General features: G+C 47.0%; 3 protein-coding genes across 10 annotated transcripts in view; all 3 read right to left on the bottom strand.

Annotated features, from left to right (window-relative positions):
* Positions 1-1,442: 1,442 nt before the first annotated feature.
* On the bottom strand, positions 1,443-22,094 carry LOC129561499 (guanine nucleotide-binding protein G(s) subunit alpha isoforms short). 8 transcript variants are annotated; one of them, XM_055434132.2, is made up of 13 exons: positions 22,033-22,094; positions 15,774-15,846; positions 12,772-12,816; positions 8,488-8,542; positions 8,283-8,402; positions 6,458-6,555; positions 3,343-3,397; positions 3,139-3,212; positions 2,968-3,026; positions 2,737-2,857; positions 2,450-2,580; positions 2,168-2,235; positions 1,443-1,943 (listed from the first exon to the last, which is right to left on the bottom strand). In XM_055434132.2, the coding sequence occupies exons 2-13, from the start codon at positions 15,806-15,808 to the stop codon at positions 1,797-1,799; spliced, it is 1,008 nt and encodes a 335-aa protein (XP_055290107.1). In that variant the 5' UTR covers positions 15,809-15,846; positions 22,033-22,094; the 3' UTR covers positions 1,443-1,796. The 8 variants fall into 8 exon arrangements, with proteins under 8 accessions (XP_055290107.1, XP_088700031.1, XP_088700030.1 ...); XM_088843905.1 differs by having other exon boundaries at positions 8,488-8,546; positions 12,773-12,816; XM_088843904.1 differs by lacking the exon at positions 22,033-22,094 and adding an exon at positions 19,546-19,999 and having other exon boundaries at positions 8,488-8,546; positions 12,773-12,816.
* The window catches only part of LOC129561531 (neuroendocrine secretory protein 55), a 52,924-nt gene continuing 46,376 nt past the window's right edge, over positions 15,808-22,355 (bottom strand). Inside the window, exon 2 of the mRNA XM_088843906.1 lies at positions 15,808-15,846. The gene's annotated coding sequence lies outside the window, so the exon portion shown is untranslated. The remainder of the gene's footprint in view (positions 15,847-22,355) is intronic.
* LOC148775396 (guanine nucleotide-binding protein G(s) subunit alpha isoforms XLas-like) overlaps positions 20,616-22,355 on the bottom strand; it is a 35,157-nt gene continuing 33,417 nt past the window's right edge. The window contains exons 3-5 of the mRNA XM_088843653.1: positions 22,054-22,303; positions 21,308-21,676; positions 20,616-21,124 (exon numbers count right to left, since the gene is read on the bottom strand). Of these exons, the coding sequence (XP_088699779.1) occupies positions 20,616-21,124; positions 21,308-21,676; positions 22,054-22,303 (1,128 nt within the window). The remainder of the gene's footprint in view (positions 21,125-21,307; positions 21,677-22,053; positions 22,304-22,355) is intronic.

Below are 22,355 nucleotides of genomic sequence, written 5' to 3'. Positions count from 1 at the left end.
TAATTGTAAAAATCGTTATTTTAAAAGTACATGTTTGTATTTAAACATATGTGTTTGACCAACACTAAGTTCATTTGTGTGGGGGATGAGGTAGAGATAGTTATTTGCACCTTTTTTAAAAGTAAAATTGTTTGTTCATGTATCTTGCCCATTTTTGTGATGGCTTGCTTATTAATTCTTAAGAGCTCTTTGCTAATTAGGATGATTAATCCTTTCTTACATATTGTTACCCAATTTCCACCCCTATCCCCACCCTGATTTATATTTTATGTACAGTCCTCTCCCATCTCCCCACCCCTGCTTTATATTTTTTAATCTTAGGTCATGCTTAGAGAGGCCTTCTATAAACTAAGGTTTTAATTGTAAAAACCACCATCTTAAAAGTACATTTTTATATTTAAACATATGTGTTTGACCCACTGAGTTCATCTGTTTATGAGATGAGGTGTAGAGGTAATTAGTTATTTGTACCTTAAAAAGTAAAATTGCTTGTTCATGTACCTTGCCCATTTTTGTGATGGGTTTGCTTATTAATGCTTAAGAGCTCTTTGCCTATTAGGGAAATGAATCCTTTCTTACATATTTTTACCCAGTTCCCACCCCTGCCCCCATTCATATTTGATTTTAATACTTTTACAATCCTCCCCCCATTTAAATTTTTTTAATCTTAGGTCACGCCTAGAGAGGCCATCTATAAACCAAGATTTTAATTATAAAGATAGCCATTTTTAAAGTACCTTTCTGTATTTAAACATACATGTTTGCTGCACATTGAATTCATTTACATATGGAATGAGATAGGGATTCAGCCTAATTTTTCCCCCAATCACTACATATGTTTGTAACTATTTGATAGCTTTGTACCAGCTTTATTCCTCCTGACCCCCTACCTCCCACACCCACCCCACCGTTTTTACTGAGTTATAATTTACAAATTTTAATATAAATATTTAGTGTATACAGTGATTATTTAATATACATTATACGCTATTTCTTGAGTAAATCCACTTGATCTGAAACTGCATTAGTAAATTCCTCCCACCCAACTGAGATCCTGGATGGAGAGAGAGCTGAAAAGCAGACACCTATTTTGGGGAGAGTAGGTAAGTAGACACACCATGAGATAGTATATAAAGGTATAAGTTGGTAGAATACTTGGATAGGGCAGCAATGATCAAAGTATAGAATTTTTTGATGGACCTTAGCGGTTTTCTTCAGGGCATGGATTTGGGAGGAGGACAGGGTGAACATTTGGTATTGTCTGAAAACTGTTTTCAGACACCCAAGATTAGGTCAACAAAAAGTGTGGCAAGATTTTACACCCACTTATAACCTTGGGGCCTTGTCACCTAAACATGGGGGCCTCCTAACTTTTGATGGAGTCCAAACCCTGAACAGTGTGTGTTTGCTCGAAACCGCAAATAATTCACAGGAGTCACATCTTTGCTTACATTTAATTTTTATTTTGATTTTTTTAATGCTGCACAACACGATATTTATTTCATTTGTTTCATTTATTTCTTTATTTCTGTTTGCTGCTATTATTTTAGTTACTTAAAGAGAGAAGGGAACATTTGTGGCCTTTTTTTCTTAATCTATAGGCCGCCTTAAGCTTTCTAAATTTGTAATATTGAAGCAAGCTGCAGGGTAAAGGGGGTTTCGCAAAATCACTTGAGGGAAAGGAAAGGTTGCTTTGTTAATCATGCCCTATGGTGGGTGATCAACTGCGTGTACAATTACATCTTACTTTTAATTAATTGTGCTTAAGGCCTTAATTAAATTTGGAGGTTCCCTTCTTAGAGCAGCTCATACTGACGGAGGTGCATGCGCTGGATGATGTCACGGCAGTCATTGAACACACGGCGGATGTTTTCGGTGTCCACAGCGCAGGTGAAGTGAGGGTAGCAGTAGTGGCGCCCATCTCCACTAGCAGTGCTGATTCTCTGTGGGGACAGGAGGAATGGTGGTCAGTGCCACTCACCAGTAACTCACCAGTAGATGTCATCTACCAAGCTCTGCCCACCAGTTATTGACATTATGTTGACACAATCCCCAACTGAAGGGCACAAAGGCTGAGAGTCATGCTGGCTATCGGTGAAATAACATGGAGGAACTGGATGGTTTGATCCTCAGATTTAGAATTAAGTAAACAACAGTCTCTACTCACCAGAAATTCATCTCGAATGAAGTACTTGGCCCGGGTCACGCGTGGGTCCTCTCCGGGCTCGGGAGTCGCTGCAAAGAATATACATATTTTGTTACTTAAGTAATTAGAATGAGATTCTTTTGCTACCCCTACAGACCCCTTATAGTGTGGTGGTGGTGGCTGGGGAAGTGGAGTTCCATTCTTAAGAGATCATTCATTTTTAAAATCAAGAACAAATCTTTAACATATGCAAGACCCTGTGGGGCCAATGGGCACTAATCAACTGCAGAAGGCCATACGTACCATCCTCAGGAGTAGTGTAGCGAGCAAATTCTGGAAAGTAGTCCTCAATCTTCGATTTTCCAGCGAGGACTTTCTCAGCCAGCAGATCTTGCTTGTTGAGGAACAGAATCACAGAGATGGTGCGCAGCCATCTAAGAAAGAGGGAAGTAGGTTTATTGTCCAGGAAAAGAGTGTATTCTTTTTGCAAGTGGTTTGAGATGCTTGCACAAGAACTTGTACAAGATTCTTTTCTATTGACTTTGATATCAGTAGGGAGGAGATGGGAGGGGGGGTGTCACCGCACAAACCTGTTGTTCCAGATGCTCTTGAAGAGGTTCAGAGCCTCCTGCAGGCGGTTGGTCTGGTTGTCCTCCCGAATGACCATGTTGTAGCTGCTGCTGGCAACCACGAAGATGATGGCAGTCACATCTTCAGCACAAGAAAGCAAACATAACACATGTTAGCAGAGAAGGGGATCCTTAACAATTAGAAAAGAAAAATGTCCTTAAAGCGGAGAAGCCCATGGCTTCTGTCCGTACCATTGAAGCATTGGATCCATTTGCGGCGTTCATCGCGCTGGCCGCCCACATCAAACATGCTGCAGGAGAGAAATGATACCTGGTCACTCCAAGGGCCAACACTGGTCCACCACTCTCCCTACCAGAGAAAATGTCAAGGTATCTTTTTTTTTAAGGGAACCATTTACTTACTGGAAGTTGACTTTGTCCACCTGGAACTTGGTCTCAAAGATTCCAGAAGTCAGGACACGGCAGCGGAGCAGATCCTAAAACAGAATCTTGGGTCAAGGGATCTCACCGAAACCAACTAAAACTCATTAAATTGTCAATCTGGAGTTGCCAATTAGTTTGGGACAGAGGGTTCCGAGTCCTCTGCTTGTGAGAACGTGTGCATACCTGGTCGCTGGGCACGTAGTCATCCTGCTTGATGACATCAATCTTGTCCAGGAAGCTGGGAGAAAAAGATGCACCAGGGTGACCACATGCTCATGCCACTTTGCCCACCCATTATTCCTGCCTCTCTGCAAAGACCAGCTAATGGAAATGATCACCCCACAGTTACATGGTGTTAAATCAGTGTTCATTAAGCTTATGATTCCAAGCTTACGCTTTAGAGAGGTTAGAACAAAGAGAATATAAGATAAATGTACTTGGCTGAGCAGTAGTAAGTCTAGGAATCAGGAACTAGGAGTGGGCTCTCCTGGCCTTGTTTTAATTTTAAAAGGCTGGTTCTGTGCAAATGAATCAGCTGATTGATTTTGTGCCATTTGATAATGACTGAGTTAAATTAAAACTGTTTGGCTTTGATTAAAATGGCAAGTAGTCTGAAAATTGTACCCTTCCTGTCATGCAGTGTTTTAAAAAATGAAAAAAAAAAAAGAGGCATATTTAAAAGCAGCAAGGATTTTTTTCCCTCCCAAGGGACTAATGAAAATGAGATTGTTTGAGTTACTCAGAAAGGGTATCCCTTCCTTCTACTTGTAAGAAGGGGCCGGGCCCTTACCACACTGAACAGGAAACAGACACAACGTTCCCTTCCGTTCTACTTGGTCTATGAAATAGCACAGTCCAGATATTAAACTTTAACGGTTTTAAAAACCCTCACAGCCACCCAGGTTAGGGGCCCTTATTCAGGCTGGGAGCACTGCACAGAGGAGGGCTGGAGGCCTTAGGGGCCATCCTTAAGGATGAGAAAGCTTTATAGGGGAAAAGCAGTGTTTTCTACCTCCCTCTCCACAGCTATACACTGTTCCCAAAGCAAAAAGTACCTTGCTTGTGTTGCCAGACTAGATAACACTGTTAGGAAAAATAACTTTTAAAACACTAATTACTGTGTTAATATTAAAACCAGCTTTTTCTTTCCCCCCTTAGGGGGAGGGGTCTGGAATTATTTTAAAGTGGGCTCATCAGAGAAGAAAATCACAAAGAAAAGTCTATTTAAAGAAATTCTGTACCTTTTTTTTTCTTTCCTCCTTCCTTTTTACCAGTTTAAAGTTAGTATGGCTTAGAGGATATACTAACTTGCCCAATCAGTCTTACATTACAGTACCAGTCCAGAAATAGCTCCCCAGCCGCCCTGGCCTCCAGCATGTTGCCATGGCAACAGAACCACAGTTCTAAAAATAGATCATCAGCACCAAATCTTGTGAGAGAGACATCTGGAGTGGGGCCAGCCAAACCCCGGCTCAACAAATAAAAACAGGCACCTTAAGAAATGGGCACGGTAGTAGAAGATCAACTTTTTAACATAAAGGCAGTGAAACCAGAAACACACTGGTCACTGCAGGGGCAGAGCTGCTTTTTAATCATTGGGCTAGGGAAGGCATTTTATAAAATTTGAGCTTTGAGTTTTCTTAAAACTTTCCATAAACTGCAAGTGTTGCCTTTTTCAGATAAAGTTGCAAGAGTAATTGAATGTTGCTTTTAAAAAAAAAAAAAAAACACAAAAGAAACTTTTAAATGGTGTGAGATTAAAAAAAAAAAGCTGGCTAAACTGTTAATTAATGAAGTTGTTACACCCTCCCCCCTCCCAGAGCACTCCAAACTGGGATGGTTAAATCCTTCTAATCTTGTACCTGTACTTCTGACTTGGATCCAAACTACAAAAGGCAAACAATTCCAGGATTTCCATTTGTTTTGCATTACTATAATTAGCACTTCCAGCTTTAAGCTCAAACTTTTGAGAAAATCAGAGACTTTGTTGAAGAGGGGGTTGGGGGGGGGGTCACAGAGACTGGCCAAGATGGACTTTTTTTTTTTCCTTACTCGTTGAAAAAATATACAGATTTGCTTGTATATGAAATCACAAAATAGCTATATGTGTGACAACTGAAAATAATCAAATGCACTTCCAATGGGAAAGCAGGGCCGGGGAGAGATAAACTGATAGGCTTCACAGCCCCTAACATGAGCTCTTGTGATGTGTAGGTAACAGGAATCCTGGGCACTTGCTTTGTGTCTGCAGTTGGAGTGCTGTCACCTCTTCCTCCTCCTGTTTATTCAAGTGGTTTTCTTAAGTTCCTCAGGCGAGGGGCTCCTAGTAATGCAGTTTTAGCTTTCTGTGAGCTAGCCGGGTGCCATGTTCCTGGTTACTTAATATTTTCAATAGCAAAATTGTGTGTGTTTCAGTTACTTACATAAGAGAGGCTGAAACATCACAAATATCTCTTGCCCTTCCCCCAGTCATAAAAGACAATCCAACTTGAGAATATATGATAACTGAGACCACAGAGTACATTTGTGCAACATCAGCAAACAAATGATACCTTTAAAATATCTTTTATGGCTCTGAACATCACATATTTGCTATATTATGTACAGGATAAGGAAGGTCGTAAACTATTTAAAAGGCAACTTTCCAGCTGTGTTTATCACATCCACTGGAAGAGAGCCCATGAAGGGACACAGCAAGGACCCCATGGGGGGAGCATTCTTGAATTAAGCCTGGTGTGAATGAATCAATAAAGACAGGAAATGAAATTCAACACAATACCCAACTCTAGATGAACTAGACATATTGGACTCTGGCAGCTACTACAGTCACTTACCTGATAGTAGAAACAGCAAAGCAATGGACTGGCCATGAAGGAGTGGGGAGGCATATTTTTGCCACACTGTTCCTCTTTGTCATGTTTTTAAATTACAGCAATAAAATATAATACTTCTACCTTATCCAAAGTGTGAAAGCTGTCCAATCTCCCCACATGCTTGGAGGTCAATTCAATTAATTACTTCAAGGTAATTAATTATGAACATCACTTTACTGCAGGTAATTATTTTGCTCTACCAGGCATTACCTGTTTATATAAAAATAATGTCACTGCACTAAAAAGTGAAATTAAGGGCTTTATAAAACCAGTGAATCGGACTAGAACTTTCAAACTGCAGGTGGGAATAACTGGCTGGCTTCTCTGAAAAGAAGTAACAGTGCGAGCTGTAGTTTTTAGGATGTTCTCCATGCGTTCGTGTGTGTGTGTGCATGCGTGCGCTGATGTGGAGACAGTGTACTTACTACTGGGCACAGTCAATCAGCTGATACTCATTGGAGCGCTCATAGCAGGCACGCACCCCTTCATCCTCCCAGAGAGCCTTGGCATGCTCATAGAATTCCTGAAAGTGAACAAGAGAGGGAATGTTTAGACACGGGGGCTGCTCCGAGTAAGTGAGACCAGAGTTCACCCTGCCACCAACCCTGGGTGCAATTATTCCCTGTTTCGAGGCAAACTAAGGAGTGTTCATAAAGAACTTCAGTGTGCTACACGTGTTTGGAAATTGAGACCAGCTGATCTCTTATTGTGGATTACTGGTCTTGGGTAGTTTTCATCCTATATTTTTTGGGAGTGGGATGAAGGGTCAAACTAAACTACTGGATACGTTTCTTTCTTCACCCAATTGCTTACCTAGGAGGAATACAAGCTAATTAGGAGACTTTGCCAATAAATGATTTGATGTCATGGAGAGAAGACATCTCATTTATGAAGATGTGGTGAGATTGCAATTTTCCTTCCAGGAAGATGTGAATTTTAGCAAAAAATATTATGATTGGGAGCCATTGGCAAATCTGACCTTGTCAGTCAATGCCTATCAATCAAAGGAGCAAATGACCTCTGCCTGGTTTTAAACTGCAATAGATCATGGTTCATATGTCATTTGATGTAAAAACATTTTTAATTATATGGGGACAATCTTCCCTGATAAGGGAAGAAAAGGTTTTTCTGCAATGTGAATTGCAGAAAAGGGTCAAAAACTAAATGGGAGGACTGGTAAGAGTCACCATCCTGGTGCATTTTTAATGGGCTGCCTTTTTTCTCCTATTAGAGCTATAGAATCACAGAAGAGTCTGTGTATGATGTGTTTACTGCTTGACTCTTCTTTTATTTTTTCCTATTTAAGAGAATTTACCTAGCCAAACTTATTAATGCTGCTTCCTGGATAGAAGTTTGCAGCCAAACCCATTTAAAATATACAAACACAAATTCCCACGAAATCCTGACAAAAGGCAACAATAAGTCATTGTTTTTGCTGTAGACAAGTCTTTTCCTTCTGGACCTTATAAACTTGCCCATCTTTCCATCTTGTTTCCTGTTCCCCTCTCATAAACTATGCTTCCCTCGCTAAGGGTCAAAACATATATGCTTAGGGCATGGGCAGTTCTCTGTTCCCTAAAAATAGTTCTTTATGGAGCCCACAAATCTGTGCAAAAAGTGTCTTGCACGTCAGCCAGGGAACAGAGAAGACAATCCCTGTGTTATGACATTTAGGTGAGGGCCTTTTGTAAGTTTTTTTATTAATGAGAAAAGACTTCATTTGCCCCAAGGCAAGGACTGATTTTAGAAAAAAATTTAATAAAAGTTAAATGGCAAATTGTTTAAAATGAGAATATCTCCCATTTATAAAACTCAGAGCTGGCACTTCATTTCTCATTCCTTGATATCTCAGAATAGTTTCAATCAGCTAGACGATTAGCATTTCTGTGCCATACTCAGCATACAGTACTTTGTCACAAGATATGTATAAGGGAATAATTAAGGCTGCCGCAACTCGTGACGTTTTCTTCTGTGAAAATTTACAGTCCAGTGCAGTGGGAATTACAGTATTGAACTGGGATGTTTACTTGTGGAGAGGAATGAGTCAAGGCTGACGAGGGGTGACAGAACTTTGCTCATCTGTCTTGACCAAAGCCCTAATGATCACTACTAGTTGTTGCTGTCCTTTAAAGAATAAGGATTCCTAATGGGTTAACTGTTTCCTAACAGTGTCAAAGAACTGGGTTTTGTGGCAGAGTAGGGGGAGGGGGGTCCCTGGTGGTGTGGGGAGGGGGTGCAGGCTTGGCTTACGGGAGGGAAATCAAAGTCCGGCACGTTCATCACGCTCAGAATGTAATCCACTCTGAACTGGTTCTCTGGGTTGGCCAGCTCCACAGGGGGCACCAGGTTGCTCATGGCGGCCACGATGGTCTGAAAATGATGGAGCAAAGGTCAGGGGGAGAGCGCTGTCTGAAAGGGAGGTTAAAGAAACGACAGAAAAGGACCAGGCACGTACTTCAATGGCCTCTTTCAGGTTGTTTTTGATGTCCTGAACTTTGGTGGCCTTCTCACTACAGTGGGATTGAAAAGAAAAAAAAAATCATATTGCATCACGGTGACTCAGTGTCGTTTCAATCACGACTTTCCAACTAAAATAGTATTCTGTTCTTGAAGGAGTGGTGGGTTCAGATCTGTGCTGAGGTTGGAGGTTTCTGAATAATGGTGGTTTCAAATGATAACCACCCATTGTGTCCTGAGGACACGCCCAAGTGGGGCAGAACCCCAAGCATCTAGATAAGGATTGTGGCTACTGTACCAGAAGTATGGACTGGTTATTTACTATTCAGAGGGGCTTCCACCCTCTTGTGGCCCCCACTGCATACCAGCACTTCCTAAAAGGTTCCTACTGGCCCTTATTAGCATCCCTATTGGGGGTTCAGTTGCTCAGTCATGTCTGACTCTTTGCAACCCCGACCCCGTGGACTGCAGCATGCCAGGCATCCCTGCCCCAAAGCTTTTGGTGGGGGAGGGGAAGTGTCATTGTAGGGTTAGGGAGGTGGGGAAAGGTCATGGTGTGCCTTGGGGCTTCTTCAGTCACTGGATTAGCATAGGGACCAGCAGTGAATGAAATGTAGGTAGTAGTGTTAATTACAGACTTAAGGGCTCTGTTTTTATTTATTGGAATAGTCAGTGTGTCTCCTGACGCGGCCAGCAGCAATGGACAATATTTCTAGTTGATGATGTTAATATACATTGATCCCTCAATGTGAATAGGGTAAAATGGAATTCTGCCACCCCTCCCTGGAAGTCTTTAAGATCTGGGACTTATGGGGGGAAGGGGAGGGAGGCGGTGTGGCCTATGCCCCACAGTTAAGTAGATGCTAGTGCCTTCATCACTTTTTAATTCTGATTTTAACTTGCACACCTGGGGAGACAGGTGTGGTCTGTGTGGAAAAAGCTACTTTCAGGGTCCCTGGGGCCACAGGTAAAGGCCCTTTGACTCTGGGGAATCCTGACATTGTGCTTGTCCCCGTGTCTTCAGACACTGTCCATCATAAAACACAGCCAAGAAAGGTTCTTTGGGGCTGTGTTCTTGCCACAGTATTGCCCAGAGTGGGTCACCTGTGGGGTGAGGGATTGGGCCACACCCACGACACACCTACTGTGTATCAGGTCCTGGGAGGTGACAGTGGTGTCACAAAGATGGAAGGCGCTGTCCTCAGGGGAGGGGGCGGAGGGTCCTGGTGACAGAGGCAGGGAGGGAGACAGGGCTTATATTTTTCTTGCTGGGGATTTTTCAAGGAAATCTCTGGAATCCAGTGGTTGATGTGTTCACGGGGTTAATTCACCTAGAGTACTGGGGTGGAGGTAGAAATTATTAAACACGCAGCCCCTCAGGGGTAGGACACGACAGGACATTAGCGTAGAGGACACGCGGGGAGGGGATGTTAACAGCAAGAGCAGCCTAGCCGGGAGGTCAGTGTGATGCCGGGAGGCGGAGGCGGCTCCTGGGCCGGGGGTAGGGTGGGGGTGTGGCCATGTGAACGCCTGCGAAGCCCCGCCCCCCGGAGAACCTGGCCTTTCACCCTTTCAAAATAAGCCTTTTGCATATTCGTCTGAGCGGTGGGCCCGCGTTTTCTGAATGATTTCATCCCTTCCCCAGGGTGCAACTGGCCTGCAAGACCCTGCCCGTCTCGTATCTGAATGGGGGCGGGGGAGCTAGTTTAGAGGTACTGCCCTCATCAGGGCCTGAAGAGGTGTGTTTTGCGGATGCAGGGCTACAGGTGGTATCAGGAACCCCCCCCCCCCATGGCTCTTTAATAATAAAGTGGTGCAAGGCGGGAGAAATCCAGGAGAGCTGTGCTGCCGACCAGGAGTGGGGGATTTGTGCCCTAAACCCCTGACTCTTAATGTAACCAGCCTAGATATAAAAGGATCTCATCCTGACCCCCTCTGTGAGTTTCTGAAATTACTAATCGTGTCCTGACTTGGCGCTACGGCCGAAAACAGGTATTTAGATGTTGGAGTTTTAAACGGATGTGTTTGTCCCCAACTTGCACACAGCAATTCAAAGTTAAAACCCCACAGGACAGTCCCATTCATTAGAAAGAAGCTCCATTTCCATGGTAATGAGAGCATTGGAGCTTTGGATTTAAGGTCCCACCATAGTTAAAATTATGTATGTCTGGGTATCAATGCCCAAATGAGCCCAAAGCGAGAGAAAAGTTATTTCCAGAAACCTGGTTCTTTCATTCAGTTTGATATTTTGGTCTAAGTAGTAGTATGGTAATTGGAAAACTTCCAGTCTTAAATACGGATATTCTGAGAATGTGTTCAGTATTCATCTACGTATGTGAATAGGTGTGGGAGTATATCAAGTATAAAACAGCTAAAATAGAAATCTGAAATCTAATTCGGGTGTGTAATACTAAAACAAAAATTACTCCATTGAAGCAATTACTATGTAGATGGAGATATTATACTGGGGGTTGGCAGGTCTATCATAATTTTTACTATCACTTAATGAATTTAATATTGATTGTGACATTCTCTGAGAAAGTTCCTAATATGTCTTTGAAGTACTGAAAGCCAAAATGTATATCAACTATATACAGAATTCCGATGGATGAAAGGTGGAGGCTGGAAGTACTGTTTGGACTTTGTAAAACCCGCCCCCCTCCCCACCAACATGTATAAAGCCTGAGATCAGGGCTGCTTTATATGCTGGGTTCAAATTTTAAGAGATGGTCACCCCCTCCCCCAAGTGTTAGGGGAAGGCTATGTTGTATACTGACTTCCACCTTTTATCTTTATGTTTTTTTTTTGGTGGGCAGACAGACAAAAGAAGAAAGACAGAAGACAGACGCAAGATACAGGGATTGCTGAGACATGCAGAGAATTTTTATTTATCACATTTGTTAATACTTAAGTTTTACTTGTAGAACAGAGTCACAGATAGAATAGCAGGCCGTTAGCAGGTATTAGTAGGGTTCAGTCTGGGATCTAGCATAGCATCTAGGAAGTATACAGGAAGTGGTTCAATAGGGAGGTGGTTCAATAGGGAGGTGGTTCAATAGGGAGGGGTCATAGGTCTCAAACGCCAACTTTTGGTACAGTAAGCTGTCAATCACTATGTATGTAGATGCTTTGGGTGGTTGATACACTAGTATTTGTCAATTAGGGATTACTTTTTTTGTTGTTTTTTAAAATTTTTTTTTCCAGTTATCTCTAGAGGTTAGGTGTTGGGGCCCCATCCCCCCACCCCCCACAACAGAATAGTATTCTTATTAGAAGTTCCTAAGACGGGCAATTCCAGCATGCAAAGTGTGATAGGACATAGCCGGGAAGATGAGAAATTGAAGCCATCATCTAGGGGTTATATAGTCTAAAAAAAACAGATGAACAAACATGTGTCAGTTACTTGGTCCCGACCCCAAGTCTCCTTTGCCCCTCCCCTCCCAAGCCACAGAAGCTATTTTTGAGGTGCCCTAGGCTAGGTCAGTTGGCTCTGCATGTTCTTAGGACAAAGAGCTGCTCTCTCACTGCATGCTGAATACGCAGAGCAGTGCTTGGAGAGGGTTACCTGGCATGCCTGTATGTGTGTGTGCGTGAGTGTGATGGGCAGTGCAGATGCAGGAAGTGAAGAATGGAAAAAGATGGAGGCCATAATTAATTTCCTGTCCACTGGATAAAATGACAATTTTAAAAAGACCAGAGACTTTTTGAGATCATTCTCAACAATGACCTCCCTCCTCAAGGTGCCAAGCATTTATCTGCCCCTGCCCAATTAAGGATGGTGCAGCACCACGTATTTTAATAGAGGTAAAAAAAAAAAAAAGATTTTTTTTCCTCCAAAGAGGTCTGAAATTTTAACATCAGACCAGCCACGGGGTAGACGGAATTTAGTAGTTTTAAAAACAAGTAGCCAGTTTTTTTAAAACAAGTAGTCAATTCAAATGGAGAGCTGGGGGTGGGGGATAGAAACCATCAATTTTTGAAATCCTAAACTGACCATCTTAATGCTGAAATCTATAGCTTTCCCCCAGCTGGATCTAATTATACTTTAAGGCTGGCCAAAAAAACAAAACAAAAACCAAACCTGTTTTTCACTTCACTTGCTCTAAAATGACAAGAAATCGTGTTGTTTGCAAATGTATATAACCAAGATGGCTGATGGCCCTTAAATGATTTCGGTTTTCTTCCCGGGTCTCTGTGTCCTGTTTCCCAGTATGATCTTTGTGTGTGTCAGGTGTGTGTGTGTGTGTTAAAAAAAAGTTCTTCTGTTTTTGAATGTTCCTACCCATCGCTGTTGCTCCTTGCAGCCTGCGGGTCCTCTTCGCCGCCCCTTTTAAAGAGAGATTGAAAGCTCACCTAATCTGCAAGGCACCGCAATTTCACAAAAACCCCACACAGCCTCCCTACGTTCCTAAACAAACGGCCGCCATCCTCCCGTTAATTCTTAGGTCGCCTTCCTGGCTAAATTGGCACGTCTACTGAGACTGTAGGCCATGGAGGGAAGAATTCCACACCTTCACTGCAGCATTAGCAGAACCCTCTGGAGACTTCCGTCAGGTACAGGAGGGACAGATAATTATTTTCTTGTGCTTTCACTAAATGTACATGCATCAGGGAGCTAACGCAGTGATTTATCTCACAGTTCTTTGGAGAATATAGCAGCGCGTAAGGCCCCTGATGGTCCCAGACCTCAGTCGCCCTGTTGTACTGAACACACAAAGGTCCATGACTTTTGGCCCGTGATTTCCTGGTGCATTATTAATTTCCTCCCTTCTTGGACTTGGGCAGCTACCTATGTTTTTATTTCTATACAATTGTTCCCCACAAATTGCCATCAATTAAAAGTGTGCCTGGACTGTGAGGCACACAGCAAAAAAAAAAAAAAAAAATACGATTAAAAGAATAAAACCCACTACCACCAAGCCCCTCCCTCCCCAAACCCAATCTTCGTGATTGGCAGGAACTCCTCCTTAAAGATGGGAGGGACAGGATGGCTTAAGCTGTCTACCAGGTTTTGTAATTGATTAGCTTATTAGCTCATCCAGTGTTAATGGCACTCCCCTCACCCCCAAACGTAGGGAAGAGTTAGCTAGCGTTGAGTTAGGAAAATCCACATTTGACCTCTGTTTGTGAAGGTCAGATTAATATGCCACGGTTACTCTGCAGAGGTACTCGGCACAGCAGTCTGCGGACAGTTAAGGCAAATTGTAATAGCTCAGCCCAGCCCTAAAAAAGCGCACGTTTACGGAGCAAGGAGGCAGAGACCCTGAGCCACCACACAGAACCCCCTTGGGTGGACGGATGTCCTCACTTGGCAGGGAATTCCTAGTGGAGAAGGAAACCGCCTTTGTTGCAATACCGCAGCGAGGAAAAAGAAAAAAGGAGGCTCATTTGTAAGAGATAAAAATAAGGTTTCTAGGCTCACATAAAGAATTCCCCTGTATGTCACTTTCACAGGCTAAATTTAACATCCTCAGAGATTACCTATGGCTTCCTCTACAAACAGGCAAACGGGGAATGTCTCTTCCTCTTTGGGGGGGGGGGGGGAACACAACAATCCAGAAAAGAGAAGTACTGGTTTAAATGCCTCGTCTGCATTACAGACAGGCTGACTTACGGGGGAGAAACTTTTCTCTAAAAATTAAAAAATTTTAGGGCAATCCACAGAGTAATAAAAATTTAAGTGAATTATTTCAAGGATGTCCTATCTTCTATTGGACCTGAGCTAAGGTAAACAGTGGCTGCTGCATCCTTTTAAAAATGCAGGCCACATCCAGTTTTAATCAAAATATTTATCTAGAGGGTACACGGTCAAATTATTTTTGCTTAACAAGCCGCCTGAAGCAGCGCTCCCCGGAAAGTTGCTGGGGGGAAAACTATGCAAGGTTTTTCTTTAAATTACAAAATCACAGCAAAAAGCCTATTTCAGGCTTTTTGTTTTAATTGACAGACAGCAGTCTCTGGTGGCAGGGCTTTACTGAAAGGTCAAATTAAGAATTTCAGAATTGGTTTGTGACATGTGAATGTGACTTAATCAACATGTACTTGCATACTGGTAACTCATCGGGAGAGCCATTCATAAAAGTGGTGAAAGAGCTCATCCCTCTAAATTTAAACTTAAAAATCATCCTAAACTAAATGTCCATTTCTATGGATGATGTCATCCTTCTACCTTTCCCCTCCGTGATTATTTGGTCTAAGAAATTCTAGAATTTTCTGTGAAGAGCTGCCTCCCACAGTTCTTTTACTTCTAATAGGTGATAAAATTCATCTGTTTCCCCCTGTGTAGTGCACAGTAGGAGACAGTAACTGGTCTTAATTAGTTCACTGGAGGGAGGGGTTGGTGCATAACTGAATTAAAAATATGCCCCTCTGACTCAGCCTCCCCTTTGGAAACTAAAGGGGAATGCAATTTTAAATTGAACCCAGGTTTAAGAAAAGGAATAGGACTGCTAACCAACTAGTTAACTGCAAACTAGTGCCTGCAAACAAGTGTTTGTAAGGTTAACTACCCTTACCAGCCCTCCCACCCCCGTGAAAGCAGAGGTGGGTCTGGGGAGACCTATGCCCCTTATTTGCATTTTCTCCTGTAGTTTACATCTTCATATTGCACTCTCTCTTTTCCCCTTTATTCTCACTGCGGTATTGTCACATTGTCCTAAAGCAAGATGCCTTGAAGGACTTTTCAAAGGCAAAAGTGCCCCTAGGTCTGGCCAGAAGTACCTAACTCGGAGCCTTTCCATCATTTAAATATCTCCTTTTTCTTTTCTTTAGGCAAGACCATCAATTTTTAAAAAGGGAAATGATGATTTGCCCATGATAATTCCAAAGGGGGGACTGGGATGAAGAAATACTAACAAGGGCGACTCTTCCCACTTTGTTTTATGTGAGAATATTATTGAAACAATGTTTCCCTAATAGTTTAAAACATCCTGCACTGGTGCACTGCGCTGAAATGTGCTGGGGGTGGGGACCAGCTCTGCAGTGGTCAGCGTGGCCAGGCAAAGGGATGGCCAGGGCCAGTGTCAGCCACGTTGGGGACCCACTGCACCAAAACCTACCGCAGACCTGTCACGGGGCCAACGCAGGGGCTTTATAACTGTTTGTTGCTGCACCAAAGAGTAAAAGAGGAGGAAAACAGCCCTTAAAGAGCTCTTTCCTGATACGTAGGCTGAAAAAATTAAGTGGACATTGGCTGCCCAGCCCCTAAAAGCTACCTAAACTTCCTAAAGGTTAGTATAAAATGTGGTACTCTGACCTTGCCCTTGGTACAGATTTGACACTTACTCTCCATTAAACCCATTAACATGCAGGATCCTCATTTGCTTCACAATGGTGCTTTTACCAGATTCTCCAGCACCTAGAAAATGAAAGTAATTCTCAGGTTAAGAAAGAGGCATTTTACACACTTTGGGCAGGGAAGAGAGAGGGGGAGAGAGAGTGAGAGGGGAGAGAGTGGGGGGGGGGGCGGGTAGAGAGAGAGACTACTGCTGTTTTCTCCATAGAAGCAACACGCAGAACACAAGCAAAATAAGAGACGTTCAAATTTCCTTGACATTTCGACGCAGAAAAAATGAAATCAACATCCAACTTTGTGTGTACCTGCAGTATTTCACCATCAGAACAACAAACAAGAATTAAAGGTTTTGGTTTGTTTAGGTGTTTTTTTTTTTTTTTAGTTGTTTTAAAATTTGTGGGGTGGGCACAGAAAGAATGATGCAATTTTGTCAAGGTGGGGGGCGGTAAGAAAATTACAGTTATAACTATGAAACTGGATCTTTGAACTAAGAGCGTTCACTGATAAAAATGTACACCTTAATGTATATGGGCACATAATTCATTGTTTGTCAGCTGCTTCATGGTTAAAATACCCCAGGGTTCACAAACAATGCCCAGACCCCTATGGCGCCCCCAGATCTAAACTGACGCAGCAGCTCTCCAACATTTTCTCAAAGTAGCTGTTTTGTCTGCAGGGTTCTTGTCCCCTGGGCTATTTAAAAATCACCCCCTTAGCCCCACAATATTCCATTCGAGCCACTTCTCCACACCCCTCCCCCTTTTTACTGCAAACTTTATTTTTCTAAAGGTAAACCCTCCCTGTGTGTAACAACCATTTGGGGGTGGGCGGGAGATGAAAGACCATCGATTTGCTTTATTCTCGGAAAATATTTAAATATAGTGCTTGAGAACAATCCTATTAATAACATGTTAAAAAGGACAAGACTTTAATCATAAGGGAAAATATTCCTGAAAACGACTGAATTTTCAATGATTCCAAGCCCTTCAAGACTAACAGAGCTAGAAAAAGGGTGTATGCCCCCATTTGAAATCATCTTAAAATTGTAAAAACATGTATTTTATGGAAAAAACATAGTTCCACCAAGCTAGGAGGAGGATTGCTAGTTTCTCGGCCTCTGTAAATGGATACTCTCGCCAACAAATAATCCTGAGTGGACAATTTTTGTCCCCCTCCCACACAAATCTATTTGGATTTTTAGGCCCTCTTCACTTTTTATTGTTTTACTGCCCAGAAAGCAAAGCATTCCTCCTTCTCTTGCCTTTTCACAAGGCTGTAATCAATATCTGTAAAAAGTTAAAATTAGTTTCCACAGAAACATTGATTTCAAAGCAAACATTCTATCTTAATGAGCCTCTTGCAAATTAAGATATTAAGGGCACTATTGAAGAGAACACAGAATATTAATCAGAGTCTCCAATATTCTTGTTTCGTGTTGAAATCCGTAGCTCCTCTCTTTTACCTGCACACAGAGGTCCGTGCCTCAGTTTCCACATTTAGAAAATCAGAGAAAGTGAAAAACGACTGCAAGATCTTTTATGGCCCTGTAACTCATATTTTATTCCATTAAATTAAAAAGGAGGATCCTCTTTTTTTAAAAAAGGGTATCATTATGTTTCCTCTTTTTTTGGGTAGGGGGCATCACTTGGTGAGAATCACCATTTAAAAATGTAAAATTCATGGCACTGACGCGGGTTGCAGAGCCCCATGCCAGAGGCTTTTTATGATATAGGACTAGGACACCTGGGGCAGGTTAGCCTAGTGATGCCCAGTGCATTCAGAGATAACAGCCTCAACTTAAGGGGAGACTATGGTCACTGTGCAAAGGTGTCAGAAATTTAAGGTACAATTCGCATCACACTTGTTTTAAATTATTCAGATAGCAAGAGTGTTCCTAGGAAAGATTCTAGACTTCTCTAGGCTTATACTTTGAAATCAAATTATACGCAATTAATATTCACACACCATAATTCCACCTTTAGAAGTTTTTGACAACAGCGCAACATATGTACCGTTTAATTACTGTAATTGCAAATGCATAAACACCAAAGAGACTTATTTTCACTTAATAATTTTCTGCTTTACATAAACCTGGACCCAGGAGAACAAAGACATGACCCGTCCCCCAGAAGCAAAGGAGACGCCACCACAAAGGAAAAACAGCCCTTTACATTTTATTCTTTATAATCAAGCTGTTTTGTTGATATGTGACCCTGAACTAGGTCTTAACCTAGCAAATTCACTCAGATAGCCAAATTACTAAGGAAGTGGAAAACTTCCATACTAATTAATGCTTGTGTAATTCTTCTGGTCATTTCAACAATTTCTTTATTTTTCCAAATCAGCACCTTTAAGAAAAATGGGGGAAAGGCCATCTCCTTAGAGTTAACAGCCCCCTCCCCCACGCCTTTTTTTTTTTTTTTTTGCCAAAGAGGAAAAACCGCAATCAAAAGAGAAAACACAAAACCAACCAACCAAATGTCACTTGACAAACAGCTAATTAATGTATTCTCCTCTCCTTCCACCTGGAAAAAAAGTCTTTTCCTTCAAGTGCGCTGGATTCCCTCCTCCCCCCCACCTTGAAAAGGACAAAAAAAAAAAAAACACCACGCCATTTCCAGACCAAGAAGCCATTTACAGACAAATGTCATTTTCCAGTTTTGATTTGTGCATGTCTTTTTTTTTTTTTCACAAAGCGCTCTCAATGTGGCCGACTAACAGGAAAATGTGTGTGTGCTAATGGTTTATTGGGGGGGGCGCTGCTGCGGGGTGGGGGTGGGCGGCAGCTGCTACAATTAATTCTCTTCTTTGCTTTTCAAAAAGCCTGCATATCTGGAAGGGGAAAAAAAGGTCATACTGTAAAATGACGTGTCATTTGGCTTCACTGGGCACTTCAGCGTACTAACTCCATTTTTTTTTTTTCGGCCTTATTTTATTCGATTCTCCTTCGCTTCCTTCCACGGCCCGGCCCGGCCCGGGACACGTCTGCTCCGCGCACACAGGGTGTCCTGCCCCAAACGCACCAAGTCGCGCCCAGCGGCCGCCGCGCAGCCTCCTCCCGCCCCCCGCCCCCCCCCCGGCTCCGGCGCCACGACTCGCCCGCGCCCCCTCCCCCTCGCTGCACCACCTTTACCACCCGGAGCCCTTCCGAGGGGCTGATGTCACCCGCCCCCCCCACTCTCCGCGGCCACTTCCCCCGCCGAACCTCCCCTCGACGAGGCCCCCTCCGCCACCGCGGCGTCCCCCCGCGCCCCCCCCGGCTGGCTGGCTTTCTCCCTGTCCCTCTCCCGACAAATCACACACCCCACGGAGGCGGGTCCCCCTCCCGTGGCCCGCCACCCCGTTTCCTGTCCCCGAAACCCTCTTTTTGTCGCAGTCTCCCGAGCCCTGTGGGACTCCCCCTCCCCCTCCCCAACACGCACCCGAAGCCCCGGCGCCGCGTAGGCCTCGCGGAGAGAGAGAGAGAGGGGAGGGCGCGGGGAGGACGGCAGAGGGACCGGGAGCGGGCGGCCAGGGCAGGGAGCCCCGCGCCCGCGTCGCCACGGCCCCCCGCCCCATTTCAGGCCCCCGCCCGGCCGAATGGCGCCCCGGGGTCCCCCTTCCGGCCTCGCCCCCCGGAGGCTGAGCCCGCGGGCGGGCGGCGGGCTCGGGAGCGCGCGCCCGGGGCGGGGGGCGGGCTCGGCGCGCGCGGCCTGCGGGGCGCCCCGAGGGGCCCCCCGGGCCGGGCCGGGCCGGGGCCGGCGCCCCCCGCCCCGCCCTTACCCAGCAGCAGCAGACGGTGCGTGGCCCGGTAGACCTGCTTGTCCTTCTGCAGCTGCTTCTCGATCTTCTTGTTGGCCTCGCGCTGCGCCTTCTCCTCGTTGCGCTGGTCCTCAGTCTTGCTGTTTCCGAGACAGCCCATGGCGGCGGCGGCGGCGGCGGGGCCGGGCGCGGGCGGCCTCACGCGGGCCGAGAGGGCCGGGGCAGCGCCGGGCGGGCGGGCGGGCCGGGCGCGGACTCGGCTCCTCGGGGAGGAGCGCGCGGGGAGGGCGGTGTCGCTGTGCCCGAGCGGAGCGCGCGGCTCCCAGCCCCTCAAGCCTGAGCCCAGGGGTCTGATGGCCGCCGCGGAGCGAGGCGGACCTGAGCCGGAGCTGCGGGCGCTGCTGCCGCCGCTGCCGCCGCCGCCGCTCTTATTGCCTCGGCCGGAGCCCCGCCGCCGCCCCGACCCAGAGCTCCGCGGCGGGCGGGGGGAGGCGGGGGGAGGCGGAGGCGGCGGCGGCGAGGGGGGTGGAAGGAGGAGGAGGAGGAGGGATGAGGAGCGGCCGCGGCGGCGGGGAGGGCGGGAGCTGGCGGAGGGAGGCGCCCCCCCGGGTACCCGGGGAGGGGGGTCCCTTCGCCCGCGTCCGGCCCGGGACGGGACGGGCCCGGGAGACGCCCCCTCGCCCCCCCTGGCTTGGGCCCCAAGCGGGGCCGGCCTCCGGGGGGAGAGGGGGCGTCTCCGAGCCGGTGACGACCCCTCGCACGACGCCAACGCTCCACCCCCCGGGCCGCGTCGCCCTGCGGCCCCCGAGGCCGAGCGCCCCCCTCCCCTCCCGCGGGCGCCGCCGAGGGGCCGGGGTGGGCGGAAGGGGAGGGAGTGCGAGCCAGAGCCCGGACTTAGGAAAATTTTCGAAAAGTGAGAGACATAGAGTGAGCTAGAGAGCAGGGAAGTGTGGAAAAAGCGAGGCGAGCACGAACCAAAGAACAGAGCAACCGAAAAGGAAAATGTGTCCAAACACACATACACAAATACTCAATAAAACTCCACACTACACAGCGATGGTGGTGTCTGGGGGAGGGGGCGGGGGTCTGACTTAGATGAGCCGCTCCTCGCGCCCCGGGCGATGGGCGCCAGGGCCGGACCCGAAGGCATCCGAGGCCCCGGAGTGCCCTCGTCCTCTGCGCTTGGCCGGGCCGCCCACGAAGGAGAAGAAGGCGCAGCCCAGGAACATTCGGAAGCAGCAGGTCGCCCCGAAAAAGAAGCCGCAGCCGCGGCCCTCATCTGGGCTTGGGTGCAGCAGAAAGTCCAGCACCCACGCGGGGTTGCGCACGGAGAAGACCAGGAAGGTCAGCAGCGGCAGGTGGGCGCTCAGCGCGCTCATCTCCAGCCGCCCGGATCCCCACACGGCGCTCCTGAAGCCTCGCAGGGCGTCGAGCAAGTCGTCGTAGTCGTCGTCCTCCTCGTCGTCGTCGTAGCCGCCGTCCTCGTCACTCGAGTCCGTGTCCCACTCAATCCAGATCCTACTCGTGGCCCCGGCGGCGGCGCCCACGCCGACCCCGGCGGCGCCCTCCGCGGCGCCCTCGACGGCGGCGGCGGCGCCGGCTGCGGCGGCGACCTCCGGGCCTCGGGCCGCCTCCTGGGCTTCTAGCCCCTTCTTCTTCATCTTCTTCTGCATCTTCTCCAACTTCTTCCTCTCCTTCTCCTTCTTCTTCTCCTCTTTTCTTCTCTTCTCCAGCAGCTTCTTCTCCATCTTCCTCCGCTCTTTTTCGGTCAGTAACTTCTCGCCCGGCGCCTCTTGCTCCGACTTCTTCGGGGGCTTCTCGGCGACCCCTTTCTTCCGCGACGCGCGCTGCTCGGCTAGCGCTGCAGCCACCGCCGCAGCTTCGGCAGCCACCTCGGCCGCAGCCAACGCTGTCTTCCTCTCGCTCTCCAACACTCGAGCTTTGAGTTTCATGGCCATCTTCAGCATGACGGCTCGGCCACCTAGGGGTGCCTGGCTCTCGCCTGGCCCGGGCGCCCTGTTTGCCCCCGGCCTCGGGCTGGCCGGACCCCGTGCGCCCCGTGTCGGGGGAGTCTGTTGCGATCCCCGCGGCTCTGTCCCGGGGGCCGCGGAGCGCGGCTGCCGGGCTTCGTCCGGGCTGCTGGGCTGGCTGCCTAAGAGTTAGCGCCAAAACGGATGAGCAAACGAAAAAGGGGTGAGAACAAACCAAAAAGCACCCAACAATACGAGAAATCAAAAAGCACCAAGAAATGTCAAACAACTCAAAAAAGAAAAAGTGCAGAAGGCGCGATGGCACGAGTTTGCTGTTACCCTCAGGCGCTCCTTGGTTAGGTTCTTGGGCACGCCAATGGAGAAAAGAGAAGAGAAGAGAGAGAATTGGGGGGTGCCCCGAAGGCTTGGGCAGGGCGATAGCGCCGGGGCGCCCCTGCCCTGTCCCTGCCCCGGTGGCTGTTGCCCCGCGCCGGGCGACTCGCACTTCCGCGGGAGGCCACGGTGCCCCCGGACTTACATGTGAGTGAGGTGCACTCACACGCAAGGCAGTGCCTGCCTGCCGGCCGCCCGCCGCCACCCCGCGCCGGGAGGCTTCGCTCCAGCCGTGGCGCCGCCGCCCGGAGCCGGAGCCGGAGAGCCAGCGAGCGAGCAGCGCGCCGGGCCGGCCACCTGACGCAGCCCGCTCCGCGGTGCCGACGCGACTGAGCGTGCAGCCGGAGAGCAGCGCTCCTAAGCGGCCCGATGACGCCCCAGCCTCTCTTCAGAGGACGGACCCACCGCAGCGGCCCCTATAAACCGAAGGGGAAGCCGAAAAATCGGCCCGCCGGGGACGTGCCCAAA

The sequence above is a fragment of the Moschus berezovskii genome, chromosome 15, assembly GCF_049115385.1.
Source record: "Moschus berezovskii isolate FMDL1 chromosome 15, NW_MosBer_1.0, whole genome shotgun sequence".
Taxonomy (NCBI): Eukaryota; Metazoa; Chordata; class Mammalia; order Artiodactyla; family Moschidae; genus Moschus; species Moschus berezovskii.
The sequence above is the reverse complement of the archived record's forward strand: the minus strand, read 5'-3'. Positions and strand labels throughout refer to the sequence as shown.

Bases quoted from the DNA above. Each gene is read 5' to 3' on its own strand.
- LOC129561499 (XM_088843904.1), bottom strand. From the start codon at position 19,684: ATGGGCTGTCTCGGAAACAGCAAGACTGAGGACCAGCGCAACGAGGAG. The intron at 8,403-8,487 runs GTACGTGCCTGG...CATCATTTTCAG, and splicing joins ACCTGAAAGAGGCCATTGAA to ACCATCGTGGCCGCCATGAG. The intron at 2,581-2,736 runs GTTTGTGCGGTG...CCTCTTTCTTAG, and splicing joins AAGAGCATCTGGAACAACAG to ATGGCTGCGCACCATCTCTG.